The 14083-nt window shown below is 52.1% G+C and overlaps 6 protein-coding genes across 6 annotated transcripts; 2 read left to right on the top strand and 4 right to left on the bottom strand.

Annotated features, from left to right (window-relative positions):
• Positions 1-456: 456 nt before the first annotated feature.
• P170DRAFT_454207 (formin-binding protein HOF1) lies at positions 457-4269 on the top strand. The gene is made up of 7 exons (XM_024851411.1): positions 457-749; positions 814-918; positions 981-1267; positions 1324-1536; positions 1589-1687; positions 1748-3638; positions 3696-4269. Exons 1-7 carry the CDS (start codon positions 707-709, stop codon positions 3863-3865), a joined length of 2808 nt encoding a protein of 935 aa, XP_024708303.1. The 5' UTR covers positions 457-706; the 3' UTR covers positions 3866-4269.
• A 179-nt stretch (positions 4270-4448) lies between these two features.
• Positions 4449-4835, bottom strand: P170DRAFT_472880 (uncharacterized protein; the record flags this gene model as incomplete). The annotated part of the gene is made up of 1 exon (XM_024852991.1): positions 4449-4835. One exon carries the CDS (start codon positions 4833-4835, stop codon positions 4449-4451), a length of 387 nt encoding a protein of 128 aa, XP_024708302.1.
• A 297-nt stretch (positions 4836-5132) lies between these two features.
• Positions 5133-6323, bottom strand: P170DRAFT_434720 (DUF4870 domain-containing protein). The gene is made up of 4 exons (XM_024848779.1): positions 5898-6323; positions 5781-5823; positions 5625-5727; positions 5133-5570 (listed from the first exon to the last, which is right to left on the bottom strand). Exons 1-4 carry the CDS (start codon positions 6260-6262, stop codon positions 5500-5502), a joined length of 582 nt encoding a protein of 193 aa, XP_024708301.1. The 5' UTR covers positions 6263-6323; the 3' UTR covers positions 5133-5499.
• A 120-nt stretch (positions 6324-6443) lies between these two features.
• On the bottom strand, positions 6444-7383 carry P170DRAFT_434719 (DASH complex subunit DUO1). The gene is made up of 2 exons (XM_024848778.1): positions 7071-7383; positions 6444-6996 (listed from the first exon to the last, which is right to left on the bottom strand). The coding sequence occupies exons 1-2, from the start codon at positions 7365-7367 to the stop codon at positions 6535-6537; spliced, it is 759 nt and encodes a 252-aa protein (XP_024708300.1). The 5' UTR covers positions 7368-7383; the 3' UTR covers positions 6444-6534.
• Positions 7384-8122: 739 nt separating this feature from the next.
• On the top strand, positions 8123-10229 carry P170DRAFT_379339 (uncharacterized protein). Its single transcript, XM_024845481.1, has 2 exons — positions 8123-9084; positions 9148-10229. The coding sequence occupies exons 1-2, from the start codon at positions 8297-8299 to the stop codon at positions 9749-9751; spliced, it is 1392 nt and encodes a 463-aa protein (XP_024708299.1). The 5' UTR covers positions 8123-8296; the 3' UTR covers positions 9752-10229.
• A 1037-nt stretch (positions 10230-11266) lies between these two features.
• Positions 11267-13788, bottom strand: P170DRAFT_472876 (Mcm10/DnaG-type zinc finger protein; the record flags this gene model as incomplete). The annotated part of the gene is made up of 2 exons (XM_024852990.1): positions 11267-13701; positions 13779-13788. The coding sequence occupies 2 exons, from the start codon at positions 13786-13788 to the stop codon at positions 11267-11269; spliced, it is 2445 nt and encodes an 814-aa protein (XP_024708298.1).
• Between the last annotated feature and the right edge of the window lie 295 nt (positions 13789-14083).

Raw genomic sequence — 14083 nt, 5'->3', positions numbered from 1 at the left:
GTGTAGGATTGCTAGTCTTGCAACGGAAGATGCTCCGTAGAACTAATGTTGTTAATGACCTTGAATAACGTGGGACTTATGAAGAGAAAAAATAAATTAAATTAGAAATTGACAGCTAATTAAACCAGGCTGTACTGTACTATACATGGAAATATACTCAAGTGTCGCCCCAACCATAGTACTGCGTTGTAGGTGGTGTTCACCAGATTAGTGTCAGTAAAATACTTCATGTTGTCATACCTACCCCTACCTATGCATGGATTACACATGGGCTGGGTCGATTCATGCAGGTCGTTGACAGGACACGAGCTGAACCTGGGCGTTGTCGTGGAGCGGCGTGACTTGCCCCGTGATGTAGTCCCCCGTTGCCCCGAGAAACGTGGAGCCGTAAACATCAACCGCCATTCCTTCCAGACCCAAGGATAGATATGCTCAACTCCACCAAGTCCAGCTCTATTGTGCTGTTCTGCCCAATCTTTCCGCAATTTGCGGTTTTCTTTTTGATATCCTGGGGATACTTTGGGCACTGGGTCCTGCCTACTTTCCGTTGAAATACCCTTGCCTTTTTTTTTTGGCCGCAGTTCGTTCTTTTCATTATCACCTACTGCTCGCTTCCTCGCATTTTCGACTACCCCTTCTTCGCTGTAATCAGATGAGCAAAGGCTGGCCGAGGCTCGATCAAATCAGCACAATTTAATCTGCGCAAATGCCGGGAACAGTTGCGGATGGGCCAACCGTGGCCATGTCCTGTATGGTCTCTTCCTACAATATTTCACGACAGCAATGATTGCTAACAAGCGGTTATTCAACTAGTTGCCAATAATTTCTGGGGAAAGGACGATGCCGGTGTTGGGCCTATGCTGGATCGAATGCACGGTTCCAAAGTCTCCTGCGACGAGCTGAAAACATTCTACAACAGTGCGTGATCTTGGTTCATAAAATCCCACATCGAGACGAAGCTCCTCTAACCGGGTCGACAGTTCGGGCTGCCATCGAAGAAGAATATGCACGGAAGCTTCTGGCGCTTTGCCGCAAGTCGCTTGGGTCTTGTGAGACTGGTTCGCTGCGCTCGTCCTTCGACGTGGTCCGCGGCGAAACGGAAGCCATTGCGAAGTCACATGCAGCCATCGCCGTGCAGATGAAGCGAGAGCTCGAGGAGCCTTTGATAGCGTTTGCGGGTGGCTCAAAGGAGAGGCGAAAAATCATTCAGACCGGAATTGAGCGGTTGCTCAAAACCAAAGTCAATCAAACGCAAACAGTGAACAAGGCAAGTTGGTTGAAATTGTGGCGTGTGATGGCAAACATAGACTAACAAGCCCATAGACCCGAGATCGATACGAGCAGGACTGCCTCAGGATCAAGGGATACCTTGCACAAGGACACATGGTTATGGGGCAAGAGGAACGCAAGAACAAAGCAAAGCTCGAGAAAACACAGATACAACTTGCATCTAGCAGCAGCGAGTACGAGACTGCCATCAAGATCCTCGAAGAGACCACCGGGCGTTGGAACAAGGAGTGGAAGTCTGCCTGTGATGTAAGCTCCATCAAACCAACCAACCGGGGAAATATGGCTAACTCATCGTCAGAAATTCCAAGATCTCGAGGAGGAAAGACTTGACTTTACGAAGAGCAGCTTGTGGACATATGCGAACATTGCGTCAACGGTGTGCGTCAGCGACGATGCTGTGAGTTAGGAGACTACCTTATTGTTTGGTTACGGATGAATATACTAACTTCTTTCCAAGTCCTGCGAAAAGGTTCGGCTTTCGTTGGAGAATTGTGAGGTCGAAAAGGACATCGTCTACTTCATCAAAGAGAGGGGGACAGGCCAGGATATCCCTGACCCTCCACGATTTATCAACTTCTGCCGCGGAGATATCAATGACTCAAGCTCGGAAGTCTCTGAAGAGGATGGGTATTCTGTGGCCCAATTCCAGCGCACAATCAACCCGGCCTTCCGCAGCTCCTCGCCCCAGCCGTCGACGTACGAATCTCACCACGACCCACAATCCGACCTAGTTTCTAAGATGGGCCATAACGACCCGCCGACTCCTACGAGTAGAGAGACCACTGTCACTCCGCAGAGACCAATGCAGCCACCACCAACGCAGCAACCACCCCCATTGGACCTCCGTCGCGGCGGCCATCCCCCTCCCAACTATGACCCCAATCAGCATGGTGAAATCGGAAAGGTACCCCATAACGCCTATCCGACGGATGGTATGACCATGTTTTGCAGGACTGGGCCTCCTTCAGAGCGTAGTTCAGGAACGAACAGTGGATACCGCCCATCGAGCCGCGATTCCCAGAGCGAAGTCTCGAACCCGACCTCGATGTCTAGTCAAGAGCCGCCAAGTGCCAGACAGTCCCCAACAAAGCCTGTCAATGGCGTGGCGCTTCCGGGCATTGGGAGTGAGAAGCAAGTTCAGAAGAAGAGAAGTGCATTCTTCAGCAACAGCCCATTCCGCCGCAAGAGCCGCCATGATAAGGACCGGAACTCTGGCTCAGCGCAGCCGCCTTCACGCGGGACATGGGATTCTTCTAAGCAGTCGAGCCCCGTGAAGGCTCCGCCGCAACCGCAACCGCAACCGCAAGTACAACAACCCCAACAGCAACCACCACCGCAGCCACAGCAACCGATAATTGTGCCTGAAAATATTCGGTCGTCTGGAAGTGAGGAGCCGGTGGACCCTCGGGCCAACTTCCAGCTGAATGTTGGAAATAACGTGTTCGATGTGGAATCCCCAGACAAGGGCGGGCCTAAGAAGGGCTCACAGACCGCCTCTAAGAGCAAAGAAGACGATCTCGATCCCATTGCGCGCGCTCTAGCAGATCTCAAGACAACCGGCAAGCCTGCGAGCACTCGTGTGTCTGCTGATAGATATCATGGAATTGCCACGCCAGTGCCATCCGCGCCTGCGGCCAATTACACCAGTGCCTCGGTGGCTACACCACCCCCGGCGTATAATGATCCCACGGTGAAACGCCTTGACGCCCCGCAGCCAGCTTTCACCTCGGCACAGATGCAAAAGACAACAAAACGATACACCGGGCAAGCGCAGGGCATGTTCCGATCTGCCAACAATGCGGGTGCCTCAAATCCTCCAAGCAGACAGTCCCAGGAGGCTCCGCGGGCCAAGTCACCGGCCCCGAGACGGAGCGCCAGTCCTCAGCCGAGCATTCGGGTCGACACGCGCATGAGCCAGTATAGCAGAGGCCCAAGCCCGGCACCCAGCTCACACCATTCGAGCAGTATGAAGAACCGCTACAGCCAGTCACCTACGGTCTCAACCCCGCCCCAGCGCCCTGCCGATGTGCCCTACTCCCCCCATGAGTACAGCAAGCCACGAGCCTCGCCCAGTACCATGTCACGAGCCGCATCCCCCCAGCCTCAGTTCAGACAACAAACTCGGCCATCTAGCGCCGGCGGAATGGAACTGCAGCTATCCTCGAGTCCCGTTGACATGTACGGCGGCAGCCACGACGGATACGCCTCCCCCCGACGGGAACCCAGCAGACCGATGTCCTACTATGGCGATGGGGGAAGCCAGAGGAGCCGGTCCCGGAGCAGAGCCATGGCTGTTGCTGATCCTGGGCGGCAGTTCAGCCGTGACGGTCGTCCAATTTTGCATTTCGGTAAGTAGCAACCCCCATTATACCCATCATCTTAAACTAACCGATTGTACCACGCAGCTCGAGCCATGTACAGCTACAGCGCCGCAATCCCGGAAGAACTGGGCTTCACCAAGGGCGATGTCCTATCAGTCATCCGTCTTCAGGATGATGGCTGGTGGGAAGCCGAAATCACTACCAGCCGCGGCCGCACTGGCTTGGTGCCCAGCAACTACCTGCAAATCATTTAAATTATACCCCTCTATCATCTCATGAACCAATGTCCATATCCAGGAGATTCCACGCTAATTTACGTTGTTCATGATGTAGATACCATTTATGTTCATGCTCTTGGAATCTCCCCTTGTTCTTGAATTCTTCTGTTTCCTGCTTATCCGATGAGATTCACCTGCCCACTTTCCTTACGCCTTATGAGCCAAGTTTGTCGATTCTGTCATGTTTTGCACGCTATTTGGTTGTTTAATTTCCACGACCACGTTTGTCCAATCTATACTCTCCTTTACGCTGTCTCCGAGATTGTCGATTTCCCCTGAATTATGACCCCTGGCTGAAATAATCTCATGTCTGGCCAGTTGCTTTATCCAGTCCATCTTTCTGTCCTTAATCTGAGTAATACCAAGTTGTTTTGAGCGTCGCTGTTGCATGAGAACCCACCGTAGACAGAGCTGTCCGAAGGTCAGACCCATTCACAACCAAGCCAAAGTATCTCCTGTCATGCTCCACGGCAGATAAACAATGCGAGTCAGTGCCGTAGTTCCGCCCAGCAAAGTAAACCCCATACCAGATAATCACCTCTCCAACCCAATCCATCGATCAATCCGCCCTCTCACACCCCTCCACCATACACTTAAACCCCACCGGCGACTCCAGCTCCCGGATCCTCGCAAAGATACAGTACGGCTGGCTGCAGGCCTGGAACCCGGTCTTGGCGATAACGAGCTCGACGTCCGTGATGGAGAGCATGACGGTCCGTTGCGGCTGGTCTGAGCATGCTCGGTGGTCTTGATGCTGGCTTGCTTCTTGGCGCCGTTGGCTGCTTAAACAGGACGACGAGGACGATGTGGGTGTGGATGTGGATGTGGGTGTGGATGTGCTTGAGGACTCGGGCTGCGGCAGGGCTCGTCTCGCAAGATGGCAGGTTAGCAGGACGTGGTCGTTCTTGTGGCCGCAGGTGTTGAGCACGCGCTGGACTTGGCACATCTTTGCTTTTATTTCATTGCGATGTTGACCTTGTTTATTTCCGTGCTGTTGCTGATAGTGGGGGTAGGCGAGGGGGGACGGGTATATACTGTAGGTCTCAGGTTGAGGCTTTCACAGGGATATTATTTTGAGTAGGCTAGGAAAAATTGTCTGCCATCGTAATGGCCACAGGTCAGAACAATTAAACAATAGGCTCAGAGGGAGTGAATATTGGCAGATGATAACATTCTTTAGTCGCAGCCTAGATTTCTAGGTATCTTTGAATGGAAGAGTGAATGCGCAGACCGATGGGTTCTCGGCAGGTGTGATTGGTCTTGAATTAGTACAGAGTTCAGGATTTGTAGAATACACTGTGTATATACATCAACCAGATAGCTGAATCGAACACGACGCAGAATATGATCAAAACAAAATTGCTAAGAACAGTGACATCGAAAAGGCAACCCGCATGCTTGGACTGGTTCCAGAGGTGACTTCAACAAGAATTATTATGAGCCGATATGTATTAGCAAAACACAGACCCTTCAAAGATTACCGATTCTGAAAATCTCTCCGCCTGGTAAAGGCCCGCTTTATTAGGCAAAAATGGATATAAGGCCATTCAGACCTTATATCTCAACAACGCACGAAATGCGCCGAAGAAGATGCACGGACAGAGACGCGACTATTCATCATCCACAAAAGAGTTGGCTAGGCGTCCGAAGATGGGGACCTCGTAGTGATCGAGTGTGTCAACTGCGCCTTGATTAGACCGTCTTGACGAACGTTTCTTGTTGAAGCCAGACTTACCATCTCGGTAGGCCCGCAGGCTGAGAAAGCCAATGAGGGCCAAGTCGCAGATGAGCAATGTCCATGACAGAAAGCTCGACCATGAGAATATTAAATGGATGATCTGGGCAACGAGTAAGATATGTTGGTCGGCAGCTAGAGGCGGGCGCGACTTACAAACATCATTGTGAATAGCATACTCGACTGCCAAGCGTGGAAGCTACAGGAAGTCAGTATCAGACCACACATGGGAAGATCATTGGCACAATTGCTACCAAGCACCGATCCACGTACCGTACATAGTCGCTCTTGTGTTCTACCAGGAGAAGAAAGACGCCCCCGGCCGGAGGAAGAAGCAGATATGCCAGCATGGCTTCGAAGTCCATACGGATGGGGAGACTCGTCTCGAAGGCCCCCAAGTTCCAGCGTCCCCCTTCTACATCCCCACCGAAGCCAGTGTTCCCATGCCCGCTGGTTGCGATCTGTCCTCCGGCGAAATGAGTGGGAGAGGGAAGGGCGTTTGGCGTGAAACCGGGGATCGGGGGCGAACCGCGCGGGGACCCGACGGTGGGCGATTTGGCGCGATGAGGGTCGCCTAGCGAGGGGGAGAAGGCTCGCTCAACCTCGGGCGATTCGTCTTGGTACGGAGCGAAATTCATGGTTTGTCAAAGGCAAGTAAGAAAGAAAGAAAGAGGGGGAGGCGGAATGGAGAATGGCGTGCATGTTTGGTCTTATCGGCCTGCAGCGACTTATCGCGCGATGGCGGTGAGCAGAACCCCGGCTTACGACGCCCGCCGGACTCTACGTTCATGGACTCCCCTCTCGACATAACCATAGCTTAGGGTATCTTCATTTGCATTCAGGTTCGTTTCGTAAATGACATCGTACTATACAGAGAGGAATTGCGGTCTTGGACGCGTCCCAAAGTTGTCTAAGTCCGACCGCGACCACGCGCCACTCCCGGCCCTCTTGCAATCCCACTGACTGGCCTCCGTGTAGATGTGCTACTGGATCCCTTGGCCGTGGACGACGTCGTTCTTGTCCCACTACTGGTACCGGAGTAAGAAACACTCGGTGTCCTTCCCAAGCCCCCAGTACGTACCCTTCCTCGAGTTGTACCCCGCGTGCCTCTGGTCGTCGTTGTCGTCTGCGCTCTTCTCCTTTCCTCCTCCGCTCGTCGGGTAGCAGCCTCTCGCTGCTGTTGCAGTTCCCGTTCGCGTCGCTCAGCTGCCTGCTGCCTGAGGGCTTCCTCGTTTTCCATGTCGGCGACATCCTGGACAGCACCTTGCCAATTCGGATTGAGGATCAAACGCTGGTTGTGCTCGGTTTGCGCCAGGATTCGGGTCCAGGTGTTCAGCAACGTGGATGCGGAGTCAACGGTACGAGAAACAGTCTGATTGCATGCATTTGTTAGCCTCTCAATTCCTACCCAAAGGGGAGAGGGGAGAGACAAAAATATTGACATACATCCATGTTCCCCTTGGCACTATCAAGGCTGCCAAGCAAGCCCTCAATTATCTGATTAATATTTCGGACACTTTGCAGCTCATTCCGCAATGCAGCCTCCCGTGCCTCTTCCTGGCCAAAGAGCGTCTCTTCATCGTGAGAAGGCCGCGGCGGGGGAGTAGTAGTGCTGGCTTCGTTGGCTGGTTTCGGGAAGATCTCCCGGCGGGTGCGTTGGGACGGCGAGTTCCAGAGGTCGTCCGACTCACTGTCGGAGAGCTGAAAGCTTTCCATTTCCTCGGCAGTACTGCGAAATGCCATGTTGACATCAACCTGGTGGATTGAGGTTTGTTGATTTTCGGGCACGAAAGACCGACGGAGAAACGCGGCGGGGCACGAGGTCTCCGAAAGGGGTTTAGCGTCATCACATGATAGCTGTCCTGATTCGGAAGTATCAACAACTCCTGCTGGACGGTGGAACTGGTGGAACAAGCGTTTCAGCTCCTGGATACTCATCTCATTCGGCAGCTGGCTCTCATGTCAAGGAGCATTCTGGTTCAGACGCAAGTATGGAAGTACGTCGACAATCTGCTGTGCAGTCTATGATTCTCCCTGAGCTCCTAGCCAACAAGACCATGCAGTCTTGCTGAGAGGCGCCGAGGCATCGGACTTTTTCTCGCAACCACTTCAGGAATCCCTTGAAGAATAGGCCGAGAATGCATTTTTGATGTATTCCTACTCTTACAATGTAATATTCGATTGTTCACTCAGCGGGGAGGAGCTCGTTTCACCCGGGCAGTTCATTATCGATTCGAACTTTCGGGATAGTCGCAATTGGACAGGCAGAAGATACATGAGTCCTGCGGAAGCCATTGAGGATACCAACTATGAATTTACTGGAATATTTGGTGTGATTCAGGTAGTAGTGAAGTCCAGTTGTTTTCTCCATACTGCGTCGATCAGGCGGGTCGACTTAGACTTAGGGCATCGTCAGGCCGGTGGAGCTTACATAATAAATGCCGTGGCTGGTCCAACGAAACGTCAGGCGGCGTTCCCTTCACATTCCCCGTCCATCCCTCTGGCCAGCCGCCCTTCCTTTCTCAACTCCCATCATCTCTTGCCTGGCTTCATCTCACCCGATACTGTGATTCTATCGCTTTGCATTCGCGCCTCTCTTTTCCTCTGCGTCGGCCTTCTTTCCCTCCAGCTCCCCCCTAACGACGGAGACACAAACAACACCGACAGACACCATGGCGACAACGCCGCCCCCTTCGACGTTGCGAATGCCTCCTACGCCCCGACATGGCGCTGGGTATGATCAGTACGAACCATATACCACACGGCACTCTGCCAGATTGGCTAGTCAACGAGCTTCGAGAGAGACCCGTTCCACGCCGCCGCCTCCCAGTTTTCCATCGCACGCCAACTCGAGACCAAGAAAGACGAGGAAGCAAAATGATGAACTCGAGGCATTGTCTCCGCCACGATCCATTTCCGGCTCTCCCCGAAAGTTGGCATCGGATCGAGTTGGTGGATTCACTGCGGCGCATTCACTGCACGAAGTCCCCGCGGGCTCCGGGCTGGATAGATCGGATCCTTTCAATACCGCCGAGTCCTCTTCCACCTCCCACCATTATCGTCAACCATCTCGAGCGATCATGGCCGAAGGGATGCTACCCACTCCCGCCAAAACGCCGCGCAAAAAGACCATTGGCGACGCTGGATCGACCGCACGAACCCTCTTCCCTCAATTCCCTCCGCCGAGCTCTACGCGTGGCAAGAAAGGCAAGAAATCTACCGGCTTTTCTCTCGACAGTTTCAATGAGGACAACGCGCAAGACGGATCCCAAATTCAAATCTACACCGATTCTCGTGACCGCATCCCGGAAGTGGATGAAAGCGAAGAGAACCCATTCCACAAGAAGCCCGTCAAAAGCAATCCCCATGCGCGGACGTCAAGACGCCGGGATGGTCGCATGGAGCGCGATAAGGAAGTCAACGAATCCGTCAAACGCCGTGATGGCATGGTCTACGTCTTGTAAGAACCCCCTTACCCCCCTACTTCCTGTTTTATGCCAATCAAAGCTAATGATCTTCGCAGCCGTGGCAAAAAAATGTTTCGAAAGTTCGATGATACGCTTGATAGCGAGGAAGAAGACGATGATGCCGATGACGATTTGGGCTTACTTTCGGCTCGCCCCGACCTCATTGACGCATCCCATTCCCCTAGCGTTCGGCCTCTCACTCGCTCGTCCATCAAGCCTCGTGTGTTATTCCCCAGTGCCAACGACCGTGCCCCTCGGGAAGAGCCCGTCGAAGACCTGGATGAAGAAGCGGCCACGGATATTGAGGACCAGGCATTCGCCTCCGAGGTGGCAGATGAGCTCGACAATGCCGATGTTGATATGAATCAGCGACCGATGACCCCAGATCTGAACCCCGTTTCGGATACCCCTTCGTCCCCCGGTGCCACTATTCGCTCGCTGCGTTCCCGAACCAAGCGAGAAGATGGCGAGAAAAGCCAAACGCCTACGATCTCCGAGACCAGGAAAAAGCGAGCGAGTCCATTCGATGGTTGGTTGCGCAAAAAGCAAACTCCTGCCGGCGCTGCGGCCAAGCCCAAAAAGCGAGATGCAGAAACCGCAAACAGCCCTGGTGGCCCAGCTACCAAAAAGACAAGGGGTAACAGAGGTACAATCGCATAATGAGTTGGATGTGGCAATTCTGAACCTTCATGCCGCAACGCGTCATGAAGCATGTTACTTTCTTTGGCGGCGTCAATATGGGAGTGTCCTGCGTCCTGAATTTTCTCTCTTTCCAATGTTCTCGAAAACCGGCGCTTTCGGGATTCGATCACAATATGCCCGGGTTTTTTTGATATGACCTTGCTTTTCATATCTTTTGCTCATCACGAGAAAATGGCAAAAGAAACGAGTCTTGTCAGAAAGAACCCATGGAGCAGCGAAGCGCCTGAAAGTGTGTTTAATCGAGGAAACATTTAAGTCCAAATCGTGTCACAAATCTCATTCGGAAATGGCAATGGCGATGGATAACGGTCGGGCTTTCAATTGGATTTTGTTCTGTTAACTAGGTTTGACTGGCACAGCAATGACTGGATGGCAAGGTCGGAGTTTCTTTCTTTCTTTCTCTTGCGCCTTTTTTTTTTTTTTCGTCAGCGCGTTTGTGTTGGGCGTTCGATGCTCTCCTTTTCTTTCTGGGTCTGAACTCAGCCCTTCGTCTCTTCCCCCTTCGGTTCAATAGTTTAGCTCCCCTTAGTTTTAGCTTAGCTTAAGTCTAGATATCCAACTCAATGAACATGAGATCTTAATGATTGTCTTCTGGGTGCCTTTATAGTTCTGATCTTGATTTGTCTTAGTGTGGTATCTTGTGTAGCTTCCCGTCTTTGATCGATATATATTGAAGGTATTTCGGAGGGAAGTATGTGCAACTTAGTAATTTAACTACCTATTTTGCCAACGTGCTTGTTGAATGTCGGAATTTACACTCTTTATCCTTTCTCTCCATCGTACGCTGGCCGACCTCTTTCAGTTATTGCATTCACTCTATACATCAATGACAAGAGAGAATGCACATATCTTCGTGATCTAAAATCTACGCATAGAGTCATAAGACGGATGAACCCATAGAACGACAAGAAAGGCAAAGCACATTATACTTCACAGACCTGCTTGAAGTAAATACATACATGCATATACGCAGAAAAACAGCATCTTTCAAGAGGGTAAGACAGAGAACTGAAGAAAGAATCGGTAAAAGAACGCCAGAAGGTCAATAAAATACAATCAGTAATACATAAAATGAATCACAAGGAACTCCAACAGTTTCAAGGTCATGGAAAAGGTTAAAAGAGAGACACCTAGATAGGTAAGCAGTGAGTGAGCCTCGGTCTTGAACGAGGAAGGGTATTCGTAAAAACATAATTGCGGGTTATCTTTATTCTAAACAAGTTCTTTGTGCTTGTTTGTCCAAAGGGCAATATATCCAGCTTTTCTTTTCTTTTTTTGGTCTTTCTCAAAATCGTGAACCATGCCACATACTTTCAATGCACGTCATATGAAGCCACAAAGTCGGCTGGCCAAAGGGGTGATAGGATAGGAAGAAAAAGAGGGAATACACGGAATTATACTGGAAAAGAAAAAGGAGAGGGCTTTTGAGGATGCAATGGTGGTAGGATGCGAACTCCATGCCAGTGCCATGTTCTAGATAATTTCTAGATCGTCGTCATCGTCATCGTCGTCATAAGTATGTTGGTTCACGGCCTCGGTCTGGCCTCCCAGACTGTCTCTACCGGCTTCTTTGATGCCCTTGGCCGTGATGAACCGGGTCTTTTTCACGCCGCTGCCATGCGGTCGATCGCCATCATGGGTGCGCTTCAACGGTGTTAGTTTAACATTGTCCGCCCTGCGCACTCCCATCAGGCCAAGATTGTAGGCGTGTTGGCTAGCGCCAGCTGGCCTTCCCTTATCCTGCGAGGATTTTTCTGCCTGCTGCGATGGGACATTTTCCGCGTTACGAGCACGCATGTATTCAGAACCTATTCCGGGGCCGCGAGACGCAGAGAGCTTCTTTATGATTTCTCGTTCTCGTCTCTGCTCCATGAGGCGTTTTCGGAATTTCTCTTCTTTGCTTTGAGCGCCACGGCCCATCATGCCGGCCGCTATGAAAGGGTCATCGTCGTCGGCATCAATCAGACTGGCCGCAGATTGTCCGAGATGCCTGTGGGCAAAGGCATGGCTGCTTTCGTTTCCCGATTTGGGAGCCGGTGCAACATAGTATGTTGACTGAGTTTGCATGTCATATTGGGCACCATTGGGTTTCAGACCGTTCCTGTTACCTGCCCCAGACCCTGCCCCAGCCCCAGTTCCTCCTCTTTTCCCTCCACCCCAGAAGCCAGTCCGCGTACCCGAACTACCCCCGGGGCCGAACATGCCGGTTCCACCGTTGACACCCATGCGCTGGGATTGCGTGCGACGAACCTGAAGATCAACATGAAAGTCGCAAAATTCGGTTTTTCGGCCGTCCACCCACGAATGACAGGTCTTGCCGTCCTTTCTAACAGCCTTACAGAACCCGATGTCCTGCGCATAGCCTACCTCTAATACTGTGTCATCCGAAGACGAAAGCGCAAGGCTGAACTTGTTTGTGTCAAGCTTGTTTCTCGGGGGTGGCATGATCGTAGGGTTCAAAATGGCCACGAGGATACCTTCTGAGAGCCTGTAATAACGCGGAAACGCAGTGTCGAAAAGAAAAAGATCGATACTCCATTTGAGGTCGGTGAGTGTGATGACCATGTAGCGATTTGAATTATTCAGTCCGTCGTCGAAGGGGTCAGCCTCCTTCCCAGAAATGTTCTTTGATTCTTTCTTTTCTTTGGGATCTGACTTGGAAGCCACAATGCCAAATACAACGAAGTCGCAATCGACATCTTCTGGTAACTCGAAGGCAGGACCTTTTACCGTCCGAAGGAGGTCTGGAATTTGCAGAACCTTTTTGTCGGCAAGTGTTCGAGAAAGAAAGGAATGAGGTAAAATGCGGTTTGAAAGATGCAAGGAAGAGAAGGCTTCAAATTTCGATGCATCGGGCGCCTTGTCCGAAATTTTTTCTCTCTCGCTCCCAGCCTGAGAGGAGCCATCCGGGAACGCAAAGGCGCCTGATTCGGAATTGTGGTTACGCTTATGAAATTGGGACCTTGACGCCGTGGAACCGGCCTCTGCACCGGTTTTATGTGCACTGGGCGCGGTCAAGCTCCTTTTGAGAGCCGGCGGCTTGCGGTCATGATATGATCGTAGGACATCCTCACGACTAAAGCTTTCGGCCTGCCGGTTCCTCGTTGGCGATCTAACGGGAGATTTCGCTCTGGCCTCGGCTGCTGCTGCCTTAAATCCTTCTACTTCGTTCTTGTCGAATTGAAATGCCGAACTGCGGTTGACCTGAAGTCTTTCTGCTCGTTCCTTTCGGAGTTTGTCAGCCGACCTGCTTTCAGCCATACGCTCGCTAAAGCTCTTGGGCCTGTTTCCGTCTGCGCCTGGAAATGACTGTGTCTGGGATATGGGTCCATCTCGACTGCCTAACCGACTTGTTGGTCGGCTGGTGGACTTCAACGGGGGAGGTCGTTTGAGTGAGACGTCGCTGGCTTTCCGTCCTTTATCTCCGAGAATAATGCGCCGGGGAGACACCGGATCAGCCGCCGGAGCTAGTCGTCTTGTTGGCGACAGCGGGACCTGAACCTCATCTGGCGGTAACCTCGTATTCTGACTTTTTGTATGAAAATCATGGGCCCGCGATGAGAAACTCGAGGCCGGTCGGGGAAAAGGCTCATTCTCCTCGTGTGCATCGGGTCCTGGCGTAGAGGACTTTCCGCGGCTCTTTTGTAGTTGCTTCAGCTTTAAGCGCGCCTGAATGGCCGCCAGTTTCAATTGTAGTGTTTCCTCGTCCTCGTCCTCGTCGAGATCTTCTACTCCATCTTCCAGGAGGCGTTCCGTTTTACTTCGGAGGTTTGGCGTCGTGCTTGAGTGTTTTAACGGCGACCCGAAGACTTCTCCACGGCGTTGCATTTCCTGAAACTTCCTGCGACCGCTCGGGGAGCTGAGAAGAGCCTCCCGAGGGGATTTTGGCGGCCACGAGGTCTCGACCACTGCGATACAAAGAACCAGGGGGGCCAGGGGTCAGCCCAGGGTCGGGAGCAAGGAGACCGGGGGTTTCCATACTCACTGCTGACCATCGCTCTTCTGCGTCAATGCCAATGCCGCTTTTTTCGTTCGCTTCGGATCGGAGTGTTATAGGCCGCGGGCCATGGTAGCAGGGATGCGGAAAGGGGAGGTCAACAACAAACAAGGTGATTGTTGTGACGGTGCGATGAGTTATGAATGGACGATGGATCGGCCCCGACCAGCTGATTCTCTGCACTCTTCAGGCAAGGGCTCCAAGTGTTCTGTGATTGGCCGCGGAGAAGCGCGTGTCGCGTCGGGCGGAACGCGTCAATCCCGCCCAATCGAGTCTCGTGACTGTTGACCCTC

This window comes from Aspergillus steynii, assembly GCF_002849105.1.
Source record: "Aspergillus steynii IBT 23096 chromosome Unknown P170scaffold_2, whole genome shotgun sequence".
NCBI lineage: Eukaryota > Fungi > Ascomycota > Eurotiomycetes > Eurotiales > Aspergillaceae > Aspergillus > Aspergillus steynii.
This window is presented reverse-complemented; position numbering and strand designations above follow the sequence as displayed.

Coding starts and splice junctions, on each gene's coding strand:
- P170DRAFT_454207 (XM_024851411.1), top strand. CDS start 707: ATGCCGGGAACAGTTGCGGATGGGCCAACCGTGGCCATGTCCT. Junction 1,268..1,323: donor AAACGCAAACAGTGAACAAG/GCAAGTTGGTTG, acceptor ACAAGCCCATAG/ACCCGAGATCGATACGAGCA. Junction 3,639..3,695: donor TCGTCCAATTTTGCATTTCG/GTAAGTAGCAAC, acceptor TGTACCACGCAG/CTCGAGCCATGTACAGCTAC.
- P170DRAFT_434720 (XM_024848779.1), bottom strand. CDS start 6,262: ATGAATTTCGCTCCGTACCAAGACGAATCGCCCGAGGTTGAGCGAGCC. Junction 5,824..5,897: donor CACAAGAGCGACTATGTACG/GTACGTGGATCG, acceptor GACTTCCTGTAG/CTTCCACGCTTGGCAGTCGA. Junction 5,728..5,780: donor TGCTATTCACAATGATGTTT/GTAAGTCGCGCC, acceptor CTCGTTGCCCAG/ATCATCCATTTAATATTCTC.
- P170DRAFT_434719 (XM_024848778.1), bottom strand. CDS start 7,367: ATGGCATTTCGCAGTACTGCCGAGGAAATGGAAAGCTTTCAGCTCTCC. Junction 6,997..7,070: donor GTGCCAAGGGGAACATGGAT/GTATGTCAATAT, acceptor GCATGCAATCAG/ACTGTTTCTCGTACCGTTGA.
- P170DRAFT_379339 (XM_024845481.1), top strand. CDS start 8,297: ATGGCGACAACGCCGCCCCCTTCGACGTTGCGAATGCCTCCTACGCCC. Junction 9,085..9,147: donor GATGGCATGGTCTACGTCTT/GTAAGAACCCCC, acceptor TGATCTTCGCAG/CCGTGGCAAAAAAATGTTTC.